We start from the raw sequence: 18359 nt of genomic DNA on the forward strand, positions 1-18359 counted from the left end.
ATACGAAAGCCGAATTCAATAATTGTTTTATTATTCATTCAAAATAATTCCTAGTTTAAAAACAAAGCTAAAACATGCTTACCTCCATTGATTAGGGATTAGGGTTGTTCAGCTCCGCAAATGTTCTCCAAATAGCAGATGTCGCCCTTGGAGTTGTCTTCTTGCTGTTCTTGTCATGTTTTTAGCTATAATTTCGCCTAGTTCTTACTCTTGAAACGAGTGAAATGTCCGCCATTTTTTGTTTCCACAACCAAAACAACTCAACCTCGTCTCCAGATCTTCTCGGTTAACGGTGCATTAACCTGCAAGAACGCTGCATTTTTGACGTCATTTCCTCTTAAACACAAAATTCTTTCAAATTTGGTCATCCATAACTAGTTATAGTGAATTAAGCGTGTGTTTTTAGCCAATCAGAATCGGGGATATATTTTGAATGAATAATAATAATCTATAAAGACAACGGTGATGTCATGATGACGTCATTCATTGTCAGGGCCTACAACCATCGCCATCTTGGATCCGCCATTTTGAATTAATTAAATGTATTCTATTTTACCTGAAACCCTTATAAATGGAGGGAAACGTTACAGAAAAATTGATCTGTGTATAAAAGAAGGACGCTTAGAAAGCAAAAAATTCCGTAAGTTATGAAATTCCGAAAAACATTATCACAGATAGAAATTGAACCCAAGCAAATTTTGAAAAACGTGTCTGTCAAAGGAAAAGTGAGTTAAGTACACGTAATTGTAACGATGACTTTGAAATATTCCCAGGAATTTTTTTTAGGAAAAGTCGGTTCGTTTGGATAGCTTGGACGATTTTTGAAGTTATTCAACATTTTAGCGAAGAGGGGGTTCTGAACAGGGTTAAGGAGGACAGAAATACTTGAACACCGACGACGTTACTCCTTTGTCTTTTCTCATGAATAAGGAAGGAATTCTTTAAGATAAGGTCATGTGCTCTTTTTAAGTGGATTATTTGTTTGGACAGGATTTCTAGTTATTCTAAAATCGATAAAGGTCTTTCGTTTAATCTTGAGCTTCTTTCCTTCTGCTTTCATTGCCCAACAAATTGTTCCGGCTCCGGTTCACTGATTCTTAGCGCGAAAATCTTAAATATTCAATGAGGACGAAGACAAGCTAGCTCTTTCTACCACGAAAAACAATTTTTTGACTTTTTTCCACCACCACCACCACATCACACTTCTATTGTTTTTCCTCCATCATCAACACCAACTCCATATTTCTATTGTTCACCATTCACCATCACCATAGAAATGCGGTGGTGGTGGTGGGAAAGCAATGGGCATGTGGTGGTGGTGGTGGTGGGAAAACAGTAGAAAGTAATCCGAAGAAGATCAAAATTTCTGAATATTTTTTCCTATTATTTTTATTTTCTAGTTCTTAATGAAGATCAGAAATTCCGATTTTTGTCACTGACATTCTAATGGGGTTGAGAATTTCTTACTTTTTTGGTGTTCTCTGTGAGAACTAGAAGTCCTGAATGTTTTTGGACTTCTTTATGGGGATCAGAATTTCTGAGTGTTTTTTGGACTTCTTTATGGGAATAAGAATATCTGAGTGTTTTTTGGACTTCTTTTATGGGGATCGGAATTTCTGAACGTTTTCTTTTCCAAGTTTTTATGGAAATCAGAAATTCAGAATTTTCGCCGGAGTTCTTTAGCGTGATAAGAGATTAAAAAAACAGTTTACAAAGTTGGAATTACAGTAACTTTGCTATTCACTTGGAAGGAATTTGGGATTCCGAGCAAAGAAACAAATCGTTCTTGTAAATTTTACATTACCTTTTCTATTTGGAGCGAAAGTGAAAAATTATCCGTGGAATTAAGTGCTGATATTCCGTTTCCGAAAAAAACTGTTCATTCTGTTTTAATCGTATTTTACACTGTTTTTCGAACAAACGTGAGATACTGCTACGTTCAAAAATCATTTTCTAATGTAAGTTAAAACTTTACGCGGAAAAATAAGCCAGTTTTAGTGTGTATCTTTTTGTTTACTCGGAATTTGTCCAAATTGGAACAGCACATTTCAGTTTGGAACGCGCAGGAAGCAAATGAAAGGCCGTTCTGAATAAGGCTAACGGTTACGTTGCGCCATCTTTCTACTTTTAAACGAGATGTTTTCTCTGAATTAGTCCAGTCAAATTGTGGTTTAGCATCAGACTAATTGCAACATAATTTTTTTCAACGCCATTTAATCGTTGGATGGCTATTCAACAACATACTAAAAATCCGTCAAAATCGATTCGGTGAAAGATGAAAAAATTTGGAAATAAAGATTTTCAACTTTCACCACAGGAAACCCAATTTCAGGAAGATAACAAATTCAACATCGCTAATGTATTTTGGGTACCTATAGCTTTGTTTAAAAAAAAACGCCGACTAAATGTGCGAGGAGCACCTGGGTCAGTGTTAACATGGTTAACATGGTTAAAAATATTAGTAATTGTTGTTATTGTTTTTTTTTTTTTTGCGCAATATCAGAAGTATTTTGGCAGTATCACAGGCTGGTAATTTTTTATATCCTGCAGCACGAATGCAAATTTAGTTGCTGGCTGATGGTGAACAGTTTGATTTGATATTTTGATCACCTTCGGTTAGCTACTAAATTTGCATCCTTGCTGCAAGATACGTGCGACTAAATGTATGCAACGGACGATAGCTTTGTATCGGTACAAACTGTTAAACCGATTCCCATTTCTGTAATCGAGTTTTGTAAGGTAGTTATGTTCAAACCTTGGACACAATATGTGAGATCGAAATCAGGGAGTCTTTTTTTTCTCGCTACATGCGCAACCTCCTTTAGGATTATGACTCCGTGCTTTACAACGTGAGTGAATAGATATTCTGCAAGGGACTCCATCGATTTGATTTTTGCTAGATCGTAACGCTCTGCGCTTTTCATTCTGTTGTAACGGAAATCCAGAAAACCAAGCCAGTGTGATTGTTTATTTTTTATCTTCTTCTTGTAGCGAGTCTCAGATTTAGTTTAGTGTATCTGTAACCGAAGTCACGCGTATTAGTGTCCAACCGCTTTATTTTATAAATCACACTCCTACGGTACTGTACAACCAAAAATACAAAGAATACGAAATTACGAAAAATGTAGAAATCAGTACAAAATAACAAATACATCAAAGAAAACGGAAGAGCGTACAAATGGCGTATGACTAAAATTTACCTTAACGGTTTCTTGACTCAACGTTAAAAGGAATGAGCTGTTCTTGACCGATAAAAACTGTAAAAAACACTGACCGACAAGACTAAGTTTATACCAGAAAACTTGACAGATTACGTAACATTACGCAACGATGGTGACACCAAAAAGAAAGTAAACAATATAACAAAAGAAAACTATAAACAATTACAACTAATTGCAAGTAGACGCGAACAAAAGAAACAAAAAAAACCCCTAAGTTCTAGAAGTTTCGCTTTAACACACCGGCCTCGAAAGGCAGACGGGCATTCAAGCCTTGCCTTTCTTAAGAAAACTAAGCGAAACTAGTAAACGAAACTTATTTAGAATATTCAAAAACCTTATCTACAATTAACATCTTAATTGCTTTACACAGTTCGCAACGTATTTATGAGCTAAGTGATCACTGCAATCAGGGACTTCCTTTCCAGCAACTGGCTCCTTTTTGTCCAAAACCTCGAAGAGGTCTGTCTGTCCTTACAAGTTACATTGTGTCAACAGCTGGGATTAATTATCGGCAGCTTCCAGCAGCAAGTATATCTTTCTAATATCTCGCTTCAAAATTGCTCTGGCGGTTCTAACTGTAGCTTTTCGCACTGCACCATAGCGATCTGGTGTAACTTCTTCAACAACACCCATTGGCCACTGTCCACGCGGACTGTGCTCATCAGCTATGAGAACCAAATCTCGAACAGCTACATTCCGGCGCGGGCGAATCCACTTCTGCCTTTCTTGAAGAGATAACAAGTATTCATCTACCCATCTTCTCCAAAAGATGTTACTCAGGTACTGTGCTTGTCTCCAGCATTTTTTGTACTTGTCTGTGGACGCAGTGGAGAAGTTACCAGGGGCAACACATGCATTACGGTGAGACAACAAAAGATGATTCGGCGTTAATGGTTCCAAGTCATTTGGATCCTCGCTTAATCTTGTGAGTGGGCGGTCGTTCAGGATTTTCTCTACCTCGGCCATAACAGTGAGAAGGGTCTCGTCATTGACTATTTGGTTTCCCAGGAGAGCACGCAGTATCTTGCGAACAGAGCGAATCATTCTCTCCCAGACCCCTCCTTGGTGACTTGCTTGTGGGGGGTTGAAGTACCATTGAATACTGCGCTTGCGTAAACTCTCTGTGATGCGTGATTGATTCCACATTTTAAGAGCTTTCCTCAACTCACATTTTGCTCCTTTAAAGTTGGTACCATTATCGCTGTAAACTTCTGTTGGTGCACCGCGCCTACTGACAAATCTTGAAAACGCCATCAGAAACGAGTCAGTCGTCAAATCTTGAGAGACCTCAACATGCACTGCTCGCATTGTTAGGCAGGTGAAAATGCACCCATATCGTTTAACTCGACTTCTCTTCAACTTGACTGGCACTGGTCCGAAGTAGTCAATTCCAACTGCGGTGAACGGTGCATCTCCTGGCGTGACGCGAGCCATAGGTAGCGGAGCCATAATCTGTGCTTCCGGCTTTGAGTTCCATCTTCTACACTTGATGCAAGTGCTGACCACTCGTCTGACGGCTGAGCCACCTTTCAAAATCCAAAATTTCCTTCTAATTGCAGCAAGAACTTGACTTGATCCTACATGGCCTATCTGATGATAATGGCGAATAATCATGTCAGTTACGTGATGCTTGGTTGGTAGAACTATTGGATGCTTCATGAAACAATCGATAGCCTCTGCATTATTAAGACGACCACCAACTCTGATTAACCCATTATCAGCTATTGGATTGAGTTTGCGCAGTGGGCTGACGTACGAACCGTCACTAAGGCGTTTCCCCGACACTCTAGAGATACTACGGCGTTGCTGAGCTTCAGTCATCAGTGCATTCAACTCCCTCGGAAAGAACAGCCTTTGCATGTACTTAATGACCTCCACTTCAGCGTTTTGAATTTCGCGGACGGATAGTTCTCCTCTTTTGACGTCTTCTTTTGCAATCTTCCCTGTGCGATACAGCAAGTAATTCTTGAAGCGGCTCAGCCAAGCTAGAGCCTGTTTCAAACCATACCACGAAGAGTAGTGATAAAGCAACGAGTCAAACCCTTGATCTTGCATAACAGCATGCGCCTGGACTTTCTTCGATCTTTTGACGTTCTGGTCATTTTCATCAATCTCAGGAAGCTGGGTTGGCTGATTTGACCACTGGCTTTCGTCCTTCAACAAAAATCTTGGTCCCTCGAGCCAAATCTTCAGTTTGGTAAGTTCATGAGGATTAAACCCACGAGACGCGTAATCTGCTGGGTTCAGATCAGAGCTAACATGACGCCACTGAGACGGGGTAGAGATATCGTGGATCGTTGCCAGCCGGTTGGAGACGAATGTCTGGAATCTTGTGTGACTGTTGTTGATATACTGCAAGACAATAGTAGAGTCAGTCCAAAACGTCACTTCATGTATAGGCAAAGTGAGTTCTTCCTTGATCTGCTTGTGAAGCTTTACAGCGACCGTGGCAGCCGTTAACTCCAGTCGTGGTACTGTCACAGTCTTCAGTGGAGCAACTCTTGCCTTTCCCAGTAAGATGCTACAGGCGATATTACCAAGCGCATCAGTTAAGCGCAGGTATGGGACAGCCCCATATCCCTCTTCCGAGGTATCTGAGAAATGATGCAGCTGGACGGAACTGAGCTCGCCAAAATCTCTCGGTTTCACACAACGTGGTATGGCTACTTCGGTAAGACCAATGATGCCCCTTGTCCAATCTTGCCACTGCAGAAGGTCGTCTTCTTGGACTATGTCATCCCAACCAAGCTCGTCTTCGCATAACTTCTGAAGCCGTCGCTTAGCTGGAAGTATAACTGGAGCAGCTAGGCCAAGAGGATCATATAGAGATGAGGTGACAGAAAGAATCTCTCTCCTTGTGTTGGCTGTAATATTCAGAATGGTCCTAAACCCAAAGGTGTCTTCTTCCGTGTCCCACTGCATGCCAAGGGCGCGATCTAACGGTAAATCTTCTAAGTCTAGGTTAAGGTTCTTCACTGACGGTGCTAGGTCTTCCTTAGCGACTGAGGACAAGATTTCTCGACGATTACTGATCCACTTTGTTAAGCGGAAGCCTCCCCTACTCAACAATTCTGGCAGCTGCTCAACTAATCGTACCGCCTCTTCAGTTGTTGCGACCGATTTAACACAGTCGTCAACGTAGAAGTTCCTATTAACCGTATCGATGGTTTCCACATCGAAGTCCGTCTTGTTGTCTTCTGCGGTTTTCTTTAATGCAAAACTTGCACAGCTAGGAGATGATTTAGCTCCAAAGAGGTGAACAAGCATCTCATGGTCTTCTGCTTCTTTAGAAAGATCGCCACCAGGCCACCACAAAAATGACAGAGCGCAAGTGTCTTGAGGAGACACTCTCACTTGATGGAACATCTTTTCTATGTCGGCCGTAAGACCTATTTGCTCTTGACGAAAACGAAGTAGTACTCCGACGAGGTTATTGGTTAAATCTGGCCCTTGAAGCAGCTGTTCGTTGAGTGACGTATTGCGAAATTTAGCGGCGCAATCGAACACAACTCTGGTCTTCTCAGGTTTCTGCGGGTGTATCACAGGATGGTGGGGAAGATACAAGACAGAACGTGGCACTTGATGTAGAGATACTTTCCTCGCGTGACCTTGTGCAATGTAATCTTCAACAGCATCCTTGTACTTCTCTTGGAGAACTTTGTTCTTTTCCAAACGTCTTTTCAGAAGATTCAGTCTTTTTTTGGCCATAGGTCTGTTATTCGGTAGGCACGGATTATCATACTTCCAAGGAAGGGAGAGCTGATAATGGCCATCGACCATCTGAACGGTTCGTTCCATTATTGCCAGGGCTCTTCTATCTTCAATCGACATCATTTCTTTAGATGACGCAGACGATTCGCCGAACTCCGCGTTGTACATTCGCTCAATTTGTGCTGACAGCGTTTCTTGACCTCCACTTAAGAAACTGACGGTCGCTTCAGGGTTGCTTGAACCGCCAACTGGTCCGATAAGTGTCCAACCAAGTAATGTTCGTGCAGCGCAAGGCTGTTTACGGCGACCACGGCGCTCTTCAAAGACCCAGTGAGCCTCGGGAACATCATTGCCGATTAAGATGGATACCTCTTTATCGAGCTTAGGTATACTTATACCCTGCAGATGCGGCCAATCGCGGATATCTTCGGTGGGTATGCTTTTCTTTGAGACAGGTAACTTGTCAACGGTCCACACACGATCTAGTTGTATGCATTCATCTGACGACAATGCTCTCACAGTAAGACTAACTTCTTCTCCAGACCGTTTGGTTCTCTCGGCATTAATGGTAGTTAAAGAAAATGACGTTGGAGAACCTCTTACTCCTAACTCATCCAGAAGGCGTCGTAGACACAAGGTGGTGTCAGAACCATCATCAATGAAAGCATATGTCTCCACTTCTCGTCCACCTTTAGCAGAGACTCGGACGGGCACAATCCTCAAACTAATTCTGTTTTTTCTGGCATTTGTCGCATAATCCGCCCCGGCCTCGATGTGGTGTGGACTTGCTTCAGCCAGATCTTCACGAGCCGCTGTTGGCCCGGTAACAGGATCTTCAGAATCACCTCGCGTTCTTGAAGTCTCATTTGAAGCTATGGGAGCGCTCAATGAATTAGGTGGGTGCAGCAAGGAATGGTGCCTTTCTCTACAGCCACTCAGCAAGCAAGCATCAAGACTCCTGCATCGTCTAGCGATGTGATTAGGCTTCAAACAATTTTCACACAGATTTTGTTTCCTAACAAAGTCCTTCCTTTGAATATATCGTTTGTCCCGGAACTTAAAACACTTCTCCAATTCATGTCTTCCATCGCAAAACTTGCATTTGACTTGACCATCCGTTGCTGAGCTCTGATTTGAGCGTTTGCTGTTGGCTGTATTGGCTTGATTACTAACATCCTTCTCAACTTGAGTCAAAGCAAGCACAGTACCATCACCATCAGCTGCTTTTCTTGGTTGTTTTGTGACTCTTGACTCTCCAAGCTTGAATCCAACTAACTTCCCGAACTCAGTGTTTGCTATCAGAGCCCTTTTTTCGAGAAAGTCTGCCAAATGAGAGAAGGTTGGCTCAGAACCCATTTCCAAAATCTTCCCCGACTCATCCGCCCATTTTGCCTGCATGTGCACAGGAAGACGCATAACGATCTTCTTCAGAGTGTCCAAAGAGTTTATATCGGCTTGATAGCTTAATTCCGCAGAATTCAGCAAACAGATTCGCATGTCCCTTGCGAGCTGTAAGAGCTTCTCTCCATCAGAAGATTTTAGCTGTGGTCCTTTGACAACTTTATCGATGAACGATCGGATGATGACATAACGTTGTCCAAAATTCTTTCTAAGAATTTCACGAGCAGCTTTGTATCCTTCAGGCCCTGGCAGAATTACACAGTTTTCAATTGCCTCCTTAGCTTTGCCAGTGCAATACTGGATCAGATAAGATAGCCTTACATTGTCATCTGTAATCGAAGATTCCACGTTTAGCTCAAAATTCTTAATAAATCTGGGGTACCTTGAAGGATCGCCATCAAAGTACAAGAATTCCCGCTTTGGCATGTCCAACTTCTCAAGTCCAAGAACAACTTTATCGATAGACATCTGCTGTTGCTCCATAATCCTTTGAAATTTAACCGTTGTTTCGTCAGTGCTATTTCCAGTTCTATTCTTCGCTTCCGGTATGTCAGCTTTCACTTCCGGTAAAGCGTGCGGTTTGGTTTCCGGTAAAACGCATTTCTTAACATCCGGTTGACCAGGAACGGAGGAAAGTGACAATCCTTCCAAATATTTCCTCACGTTCTCGTGACCTCTAACTGATCCTTCGGAAGAAAAAAGAGTCAAAATCAACCTGCTTCCCCAGTTTGGCTTCAATCTCAGCCTGTTCTGCGTCAATCCTGGCTAACATTAATTCGCTTCGAATGTTCAAACGTTCCTTCTCGGCTGACAAACGCGTGTTTTCTTCTTGTAGTCGTAACGCAATTTCACTTTCCTTTATCTCTTGTTCAGCCAGAAGCCTTTTCACTTTAAGCTGAGCCATTGTACACTTGACATTCCGTGCCGATAACTGACTTCCTCTTTTAGAACTCTTTTTCCTTGGGTGTAATTGACTTGGCGTCTTATCGCCGCCACTTGCATGATCTTGAGTCGCATTAGATGTTTTCGTTTCCAACAAATCACTACGCGCGTCCGCACGGGAAACTGAAGGATTTGTATTCTGAGTTCCTTGAAAGGCACCCTCTAATCGTACAACAGGCGTTTTGGAGCTCAAATCAAACCCAGAAATATTCGCAATTCCTTCACCGTAAACTCCTCGACTTATTGGGGTGTAAACATCGTTTAACCATTCCTTGTATTTGTTTTCAAACATCTGCATTCGATAAACATCCTTGGCGTAGTCATGAGTAATACGCTCTCTATCCTCTTGCTCCCCAGACAAATGATACCACTGCGCACAAGCCCGTTTAAGCTTCTCGAATATGCTCACCAGCGAACTGTGCTTTTCAACAACTTCTTTAGAAGCAATTTGCTCCAAGAGTAGCGGATCTAATTCATTTATAATCCGCGTAATGTGTCCACGGTAGGCTATAATCGTCCGTCCCAAGCTGTCCCTTTCACCAACCGAAGACATCGTTAATGGTAATTTCAACTTGGAACTCCTTTGATCTGTCGCCAACCAGAGCGGCCAACTTTTACCAAAGTCGATCGTTAAGTACTATGTAACCGAAGTCACGCGTATTAGTGTCCAAGCGCTTTATTTTATAAATCACACTCCTACGGTACTGTACAACCAAAAATACAAAGAATACGAAATTACGAAAAATGTAGAAATCAGTACAAAATAACAAATACATCAAAGAAAACGGAAGAGCGTACAAATGGCGTATGACTAAAATTTACCTTAACGGTTTCTTGACTCAACGTTAAAAGGAATGAGCTGTTCTTGACCGATAAAAACTGTAAAAAACACTGACCGACAAGACTAAGTTTATACCAGAAAACTTGACAGATTACGTAACATTACGCAACGATGGTGACACCAAAAAGAAAGTAAACAATATAACAAAAGAAAACTATAAACAATTACAACTAATTGCAAGTAGACGCGAACAAAAGAAACAAAAAAAATCCCCTAAGTTCTAGAAGTTTCGCTTTAACAGTATCTGTGTATTCAGTTTGCCTGCTGCAGCCCTTCATTTCTTGGTAAGACGAATAAGTAGATTAATCGTTCTGTAGTCTAAAGGCGTTTATATTCCCTCCTTGCTTTTCTTATGACCTTGAACCTTGACCAGTTTTTTTCGTCCATTGGCAAATGAAGACCTCTGTTTCTATAACGATCATGGGATCCTATACGTCTGAAAATAATTGCAGTTGTCAATGAAGGCCCGTACTGGACATATGTACGACATAATGGGCTTGCCTGACTTAGCTTCTGATGGCTCACCTCTTTTGGCGGAACCAATGTTTCTGTTCGGATGAGCGTTGTGTAACACTTCAACTTAGTGACTGTTAACTCTCTGACTGAGTTGCGTGAATTGACTCTTACAATATATTTTTACATACGCATTGTTTTGGCTACCCAGAGTTAACCTTTCCTTTAAAAACAAGCTTTCCTATTATACTATTTCGTTTTCTTGAAACAAATGTTTGCTGAAACCAAAGTTCTTATGCGATGAATGTTCTGTTAACCCTTATAATTTTTTTTGCCAAGGTAACAACACTTTTCCTTAAATAAAAACGCATTTCCCTCTTATCAAATTCATAGGCATTGGAGCTTAACCTGTTCAAAACATTTACATTGTTGTGCATCGTAAAGAATAAGTAAAACTATCCTCCCCTCCTCTCCAATTCACTTTTAACAAGAAGAAAACAAAAAGCTTAAAAAAGGTGAAACTTGTATATTTGAGGATGTCGATACTTTAACGAAAATTAATGTATAGGTAACCGTAAAAGCGAAAGCATTATCTTGCTGGATATTTGAAAACGTACCAAACGAAAATTGCAGTCTTTTGACTGAAAAAAAGACCAAAAGCCGAAGGCAAAATGAGCCTGAAAACCTCCTTGAAAAGAACAAGGAAAGGAAAAAAAAAAAAAAAAAAAAACAAGAACAAGAAAAGAGAAAAAAAAGTAATGGCTGAACTCCTAGTTTTTATGTTGACTTCTTTGGACTTCTTTTAGTTTTTGAAAGAAGAAGGCTGTTTGCGGGGAGAGGTCTATTTTGGCTGTAAAAAATCCAGCTCTAATATATATAAATTTTTCTTACCCTTGCGGCTAACAGAAATCTGATAAAAAAGGATATATTTTACTGAAGCTAATGATTAAGGAACGGCTTTCATTTTTCAGGCTTAATTAAAGCCTTACGACTAAATTTGTTGTAGTTTTACAGGCAACAGTTCACTCTATTAGTCTGTAAGCCTCCTGTTATTTTGGGCTTCCTTTAGTGGAGCATGGGCTTCCTGTGCAAAAGCCAACCGTGTTTACTATTTATTTTGTTCGAAAAAAGAAACTCTTCGTTTTCGATGTTTTTATCACCGAAAACTAGGTAGCAATTATTCTTTCTTCTTTCACGTTTCCATAAAAGTAACCAACACACTTTGTGCATTTTTTGTTGGAACGTATAATTTCAAATAATGTGGGTGCCCTGTGTCAAAAGCTCAAAATATATAACGCTTAATTTTGACATGTTGCACCGAACGGATTTTGGGGGATTTTTAGTATGTTACTAGATAAGCCGCCATTACTTAAATGGCGTTGAAAACAACTCTGTTGTTATTTACCTTACATTTTCAATAAGATACTGATTTTTCCTCGATTAGCACCCTTAATAATTACGGTAGTTTCCGTAGTGTAGTGGTTATCACGTCCGCCTAACACGCGGAAGGCCGCCAGTTCAAATCTGGCCGGAAACACCTTGCTTTTTTCTTTCCATAAGACAAATTAGAAAAGTACTTAACCGTGAGAGCATGGGTTTCGACTAAATAAAAGTTTAATTTTTATTTCAGAAAAGTTGAATTTCTTACTTTGAAGTAGTCTTTGGTCATTTCTAGTCATTTCTGCAGATCGACTTCTGAATCAAAATAAAGCATGTTTCCAGGCTTTCTCCAAGAAATATATGGGCAGATATGACCAGAAACGACAAAATACCGCTTCAATGTAACCTTTATTTAGTCGAAAGTCATGTTTCCTATAGCCCATGGTGAAAGCGAAACTAAGGGAGACCAGGAACCCAGGAGACAAATTGGTATTTCGCTATTAAAGTCTGGGCCTGTGTATGGGCTATAGCAAACATGCATTGGGCTTCGACTCAATTAAAGTTAAATTTGTATTTAATATACTTGTATGTAACGTTTACGTGGTCAAAAATTACGCCAGAGAAGATTTCAAGAGAAATTTTAAGTACAGTCTTATTCCGTAATACGATCAATCAAACGCACCCTTCGAATCAAAACTTTAAGGTTAAAATAATGATAATAATTATACTAATGATAATGATAATGACAAAAGACAGTCCAAGCATTTATCTACATTCGATAAAAAAAGCATCTCCCCGGCGGGGAATCGAACCCCGGTCTCCCGCGTGACAGGCGGGGATACTCACCACTATACTACCGAGGAATTGAATGAGTTGGGCTTAATGGATTATGTAATAGGGAAACACCCCATCTCACTTTAAACTAAACTATGTCTTATCTTACCCCGCCTTTTTCCTATAATGTGGCAACAATTTACCACGGATTCTTGACAGGAAACTTTTACCACTATACTTTAGGGGCCGGTCATTATTTATCACCTGGGGGGGGGGGGGGGGGGGGTGGGGGGGGGTGGTGGGGGGGTCGGAGGATTTTGGGGGGGATCACTTGATTTTTAGGAGAACAGAGGGGGGGAGCCCAAAAGGGGGGGATCACTGAAAATTTTGGAAGGATTCAAAGGGGGGGACCACTCAAAATCTGCTTGAACAGTGCCAGTTTGAAAGCATACAACATAAATGTGCCCATTCTGCTGGGAGATGATAGCATTTGCAATCTCAATTTGTTCTAACACAACTTTATTTAAAAAACGGAAGTCTGTCACATGGCGAATGTGTGCATTTCAATTTATATCGAGAAAGCTTTGTTTTAACGCTTTTTATATTTTTTCTTTTATAACGTGCTCATGACTTAGCTAATATTCGTCTTTAAACATGACAGTGTGAATTCTAAATTGTGAACTATATAAACAGACTTATAGTTAATAACTATAAGTTTCTGCCTTTGAGTTTTCGATGGCCGCCAGAATGGAGAAGAATTGTAGCTTAAACAATTTGGATAAGAGTTTCTCTTGTCTAACTCCTGGGTTGTAAAAAATGACCCAAAACATATGACTGTTTCGTTTAGCTTTAGTATAATTGTTTGATATCCTTTATTTCCAGTTTCAGATATGAACAAAGATAACTGAGAATACTGAGGTATAATTATAAATTATTATAAAATAACTGAGATAGTACGCGTGATCTGATTGGTCAAAAACCTATGGTTTATTTATACCGTAAACCCATAGAAAAAGGCATCCGGACCACGAGCCATAAACAAAACCGGCTATTGATCTGCAAACAACGATTTTAGAAAGGCTAAAAAAACAGAACAAGTTACTTACCGTAGCCCTTCTTAATATCAAAAGCGTTGGTTTCACATTTTATTACTGCCATAGCTTTAGAAGTAATAAAGTACAAAGCTGGAAAGCAGTTTACATTTCATGACGATGCCAAATCGCTGAGAAAGACAACAACTGTGTGAATTTCTGGTGTAGAAAGTCTCCAGGAAAACTTGACCATGTGCTAACCAGCAACAAAACGGATAGTTTTAGCATTCTTGATCTATTTTATGTCAAAATTAAATTCCTTAATGAAAGAAATTGTTCCAAAAAGAGATCTCTGATCAAGATATGGTACAAAATCGGCCACTGTAGGTTGTAAACAAGCTGCCAACGATGATGAAAGATGTCAGAGTTTCGGGCTGGTTTTTTCCAACATTTGCACAAATTATTCGGTGATATGGATGCCATAACCTACCTCAAACCACCTGACTTTACAAATCGACAAATATTAACGCCAATATGTGACTACGGCAAAGAAACCTTTCTCCACCACTGACATATTTCCATCGGTCGCTGTACGTGCATATAAAAGTTACATGCGACAACTTAGCAAATGCAGCCACGTCGTTACCGCAGCATTTCTTAATCATAATAAAGTCCAGAAAACAGATCTTAAACCACTGCGGCTTGTAAAATGTGAATGAAGTCCTCCATTACAATAGCTGCCAGTTCCGTCTGTAAGCACGAAATTCTTACGGATCGGCTCAACAAAATACAGCGGCGTACAGTCTGATGTTCAATTAATTTCTTCTTCTGTAGTAAACAAACCATGAACGTATTTTTTCATTGTACGTTCGCTTGAAAAATGTTGACTTTTCTGTAAAACAGCTTTCATAAGTTATCATATAATGAGTGCAAAAACTCCTGTTTTGAAGTGCTGCTGTTTGTTGTTTGACTGAACTGAGTTTTGAGAAAGTTCGGCGCTATTAAATCGTGAGTCATGATTGGCTTATGATGACTTTAGAGAGAAGACATGACTTGATCACGGTACTAAAACCATATTTTTACCTAAAAGACTCCATTCTACTAAAAGTTATTTTATAAAAGCAATAGACCACACTTTCTATGAGTTTACCGGCGTGATAACCCACTTGGGATGTTGGGAGAACACTCGAAAAGCTTGTAAATCACTCGCCTTCGGCTCGTGATTTACAAGCTTTTCTCGTGTTCTCCCAACATCCCGCGTGGGTTATCACGCCGGTAAACCCATAGAAAGTGTGGTCTATTGCTTAACTATCCAGACAGGGCTTTTTTTGCTTCCGCAAAACACCCGTTGTAAATTGTTCGCACATTATAGGAAAAAGGGGTGAGTTTTGCGGTCATAGTTAAGACGATCTATCTGTTATTTTACTTTAAAGTGGCATGGAGCGTTTTCCCCATTACATACACCATTAAGCCTAAATCTAAAGCACCCAATTCCTTGGTAGTATAGTGGTGAGTATCCCCGCCTGTCACGCGGGAGACGGGGTTCGATTCCCCGCCGGGGAGATTCTCTTTTGGTTTTCGGATCAGGATGAGTGCTTGGAATGCTTTTTTTTTTTTTTGCTTTTAACCTTGTACGTTTGATTTGAAGGGGTGCGTTTGATCGTGTTCCGGAATAAGAATACTCAAAAGTTCTCTAACAAATCTCCTCTAGCGTAATTTTTTGACCACGCAAACGTTACACACAAGTTTGCTAAATGAAAATTTAACTTAAATTGAGTCGAAGCCCAATGCATGTTTCCTATAGTCCATGTACAGGCCCAGACTTCAATAGCAAAATACCAATTTGTCTCTCCTGGGCCCCTGGTCTCTAGCTAGGAGCTATAGGAAAAATGAGTTTCGACCAAATAAAGGTTAGATCGAAGAAGTTTTTTGTCGTTTCTGGTCATTTCTGCCCGTATATTTCTTGTACTAAAGCCTGGAAACCTTTCTTTGTTTTGATTCAGAGTTGATGAGCAGAAATAATTAGAAACCACACACTACTTCAACGTAAGACTACTTCAAGGTAAGTAATTCAACTTTATTAATCAAATTAATTTAACTTTTATTTTAGTCAAAGCCTACACACTCAAAGTACTTGGTACTGATTTGCCTCATTTAAAGAAAAAAGTTAAGTGTTTCCGGCCAGATTTGAACTGGCGACCTTCCGCGTGTGAGGCGGACGTGATAACCACTACACTACGGAAACCACGGTTAACAAATTCTCTACTGTTTAATTGCTTTCTTTGTTTTGAATCTATATAAGATAAAGCAGGAGGATAAATAAAGATGAGGCTAGAGGGGTATTGCGCAAATTTGCGCTGAAGGAATACGTATTTTACAAACAGTGTCAAAATAACAAAAGGAAGAATTGCGAGGCGGTAATAATGGACCGAGTAATGCAGCCTCAAGCAGACCATTTTTCAGTTGTTCAGTAGTACCCTAGCCTTCAATTGAGTGCGAGGCCGAGGGTTGGCCTTGTTTGATAAAAACCTCTTTTGTCTTGATCTTATGTTCTTATGGAAATGAGAATAGTCGAGAGATACAAGTTTGCAGAAGAACAACAAGGTCTCGAAACAATACGCCACTTGCCCAAGATGCGCAATTTTCAAGCACACCATGTACAAGTATTTTCAAACTAAAAAAAATGGTTCACATTCACCAAATTTTAAGATTAAAACAAATTCCGTTACGGAAAACCCCAATCTTTGATCCATTTGTCGTGCGTGAAAATGTAAAAGGCGGTTAAAAATGTTTTGAATATCACTTTTAAAATTGGGCTTCTCACTGAATCAGATCGATTTTTCCGTATTTTCGAGTTTACAAAGATATTTCTTATACTTCCCTGATTTTCTTCTTTTTAGCTGAGCGTTTGCGCCAGCGAAGCGTGCGCAGCGGAGCGCCATACATATAGATCCAAAACAAAAGAAGTCCAAAGCAAAGCTGATCATAACAACGTATATTGCTCTTTCATAACAATATTTCGGCTGGCTATACCTGCCTTCCTCACTGAACCTGACAACTTGTAGGATCGTCGCCCGCGGTTTTTGCAGTAAACTTCTTTTTCAAACCTGTCGATGCCAGAAAATTTGGTTATGACGTCAGCGTACTCCGTCCATCCATTGACTGAACTGCAGCGAAAAAAGTGCCTGGGTAAGGCTTACATAAATAGTTAGCGAACCACTACTTTCTTCGCGGTGCGATAAACGACAGCGTTTTTCATGGAATAGACAACAAACTGAATGAAACATACTCCACAAATTATCACCTTGAGTTCGTATCTGCAAAAACCTGCCTTTTGGTTCACAGCCATTAGAGCCCGCTGAAACTAGACCTATATCCAGTTTTCCTGAGTCGAGAGTTGCTTTTCCGAGGTACAATCAGCTAACCTAAACACCGAAGAAACGTTTTTATAGCTGGCACAGAATATTTTAGCGAAACAGCTCAACCACGCGACCACATACCTGTCAACAACATGCGGAAATCATACAATAAAACACAGTGAGTTCGCGGCCCTGATAAGACTATCCACAATCACCCATAATCTTCTGACGTTTAACACAAGCCAAAGATCATCGAATAACTCGGAAAAACTCAGCCTATTGGCAGATACACACCTCTGGACTTTTCTTCTTACACCCTTCTTATTCAAGTTCCAAGATTTAGAGTCATGCGGTCGGCAGACCAGCGTAGATCCTAACTTCACACCAGAAAAAAACTAAGACTTGGTCTGGGTCAAAGTTCACCTGCAATTTTGCTCGCACCAGGAGCCCATATGGGCTCCTTCCTTGCACCTAATTCATTTGACTCCTAAGAGCCTGTTCCCGAGGCCAAAGACTTAGTGGTCACCATAAAAAAGCGAACAATATCGTACTTTTCTGTCTTCTTGTGGCTAAAATCATGCAGAGTGCTTATTTACGTGTTATTTTTCATCAAGACCCATTATGGTTCTTGTTTTCATATAAAGCACCAAAAAATAGCATTTCTCGCGGTTTTAACCTCTTTTCTAATTCTTGGTAAAAACCAAAATGGCAGTATTTTTGGTGACGTCACAGGCCTCCAGCAGCACCACCACTCCTAAAATATACCACTAAAGGTAAAATCGTTTCAAAATACTGCAACATATCAAAACCTCCGGGGAGGGGTTCCATCCACCCCCCACCCCTTGTACCACAGTAGGAGTATGAATATGCGTGTACGTCCGAGGGATAAGATACCGATTATTCCTCGAACCCTACCCTTTTTATATACGGTAGTTTCCGTAGTGTAGTGGTTATCACGTCCGCCTAACACGCGGAAGGTCGCCAGTTCAATTCTGGCCGGAAACAAGAACGTTGTATTCTTTTTTTATTTTGTTCTCGTTTACTTTTATTAGTAATTACTTTATCTTACATTACTTCTTTTTGTCGCAAACGTCATATTTTAGAAGGGTTCTCCTGCAGAAAGTTCGCTAACCTTATTAGGCTGACAAAAACCTACCCTTTTGTAATAAATAGCCTTAGAAATTATAATCGGAGGCACAATTACTTGATACATGTTATTAATCTTTGACGACACATCTCGCGTTCT

The 18359-nt window shown here is 40.3% G+C and overlaps 1 protein-coding gene and 4 non-coding genes across 5 annotated transcripts; 2 read left to right on the plus strand and 3 right to left on the minus strand.

Moving 5' to 3' along the window:
* Positions 1-3722: 3722 nt before the first annotated feature.
* LOC140922333 (uncharacterized) lies at positions 3723-9828 on the minus strand. Its single transcript, XM_073372324.1, has 2 exons — positions 9129-9828; positions 3723-9019 (listed from the first exon to the last, which is right to left on the minus strand). The coding sequence occupies exons 1-2, from the start codon at positions 9826-9828 to the stop codon at positions 3723-3725; spliced, it is 5997 nt and encodes a 1998-aa protein (XP_073228425.1).
* Positions 9829-12033: 2205 nt separating this feature from the next.
* On the plus strand, positions 12034-12106 carry Trnav-aac (transfer RNA valine (anticodon AAC)). Its single transcript has one exon. It is a non-coding gene; the product is annotated as a tRNA-Val (tRNA).
* Positions 12107-12740: 634 nt separating this feature from the next.
* On the minus strand, positions 12741-12812 carry Trnad-guc (transfer RNA aspartic acid (anticodon GUC)). Its single transcript has one exon. It is a non-coding gene; the product is annotated as a tRNA-Asp (tRNA).
* Positions 12813-15926: 3114 nt separating this feature from the next.
* Trnav-cac (transfer RNA valine (anticodon CAC)) lies at positions 15927-15999 on the minus strand. The gene has a single exon. It is a non-coding gene; the product is annotated as a tRNA-Val (tRNA).
* A 2046-nt stretch (positions 16000-18045) lies between these two features.
* Positions 18046-18118, plus strand: Trnav-aac (transfer RNA valine (anticodon AAC)). The gene has a single exon. It is a non-coding gene; the product is annotated as a tRNA-Val (tRNA).
* The last annotated feature ends 241 nt before the right edge of the window (positions 18119-18359 follow it).

The sequence above is a fragment of the Porites lutea genome, chromosome 13 (assembly GCF_958299795.1).
Source record: "Porites lutea chromosome 13, jaPorLute2.1, whole genome shotgun sequence".
Lineage (NCBI taxonomy): Eukaryota > Metazoa > Cnidaria > Anthozoa > Scleractinia > Poritidae > Porites > Porites lutea.

Bases quoted from the DNA above. Each gene is read 5' to 3' on its own strand.
- LOC140922333 (XM_073372324.1), bottom strand. From the start codon at position 9,828: ATGTCTTCGGTTGGTGAAAGGGACAGCTTGGGACGGACGATTATAGCC. The intron at 9,020-9,128 runs GTTTGAACATTC...TTTCTTCCGAAG, and splicing joins TTTGTCAGCCGAGAAGGAAC to GATCAGTTAGAGGTCACGAG.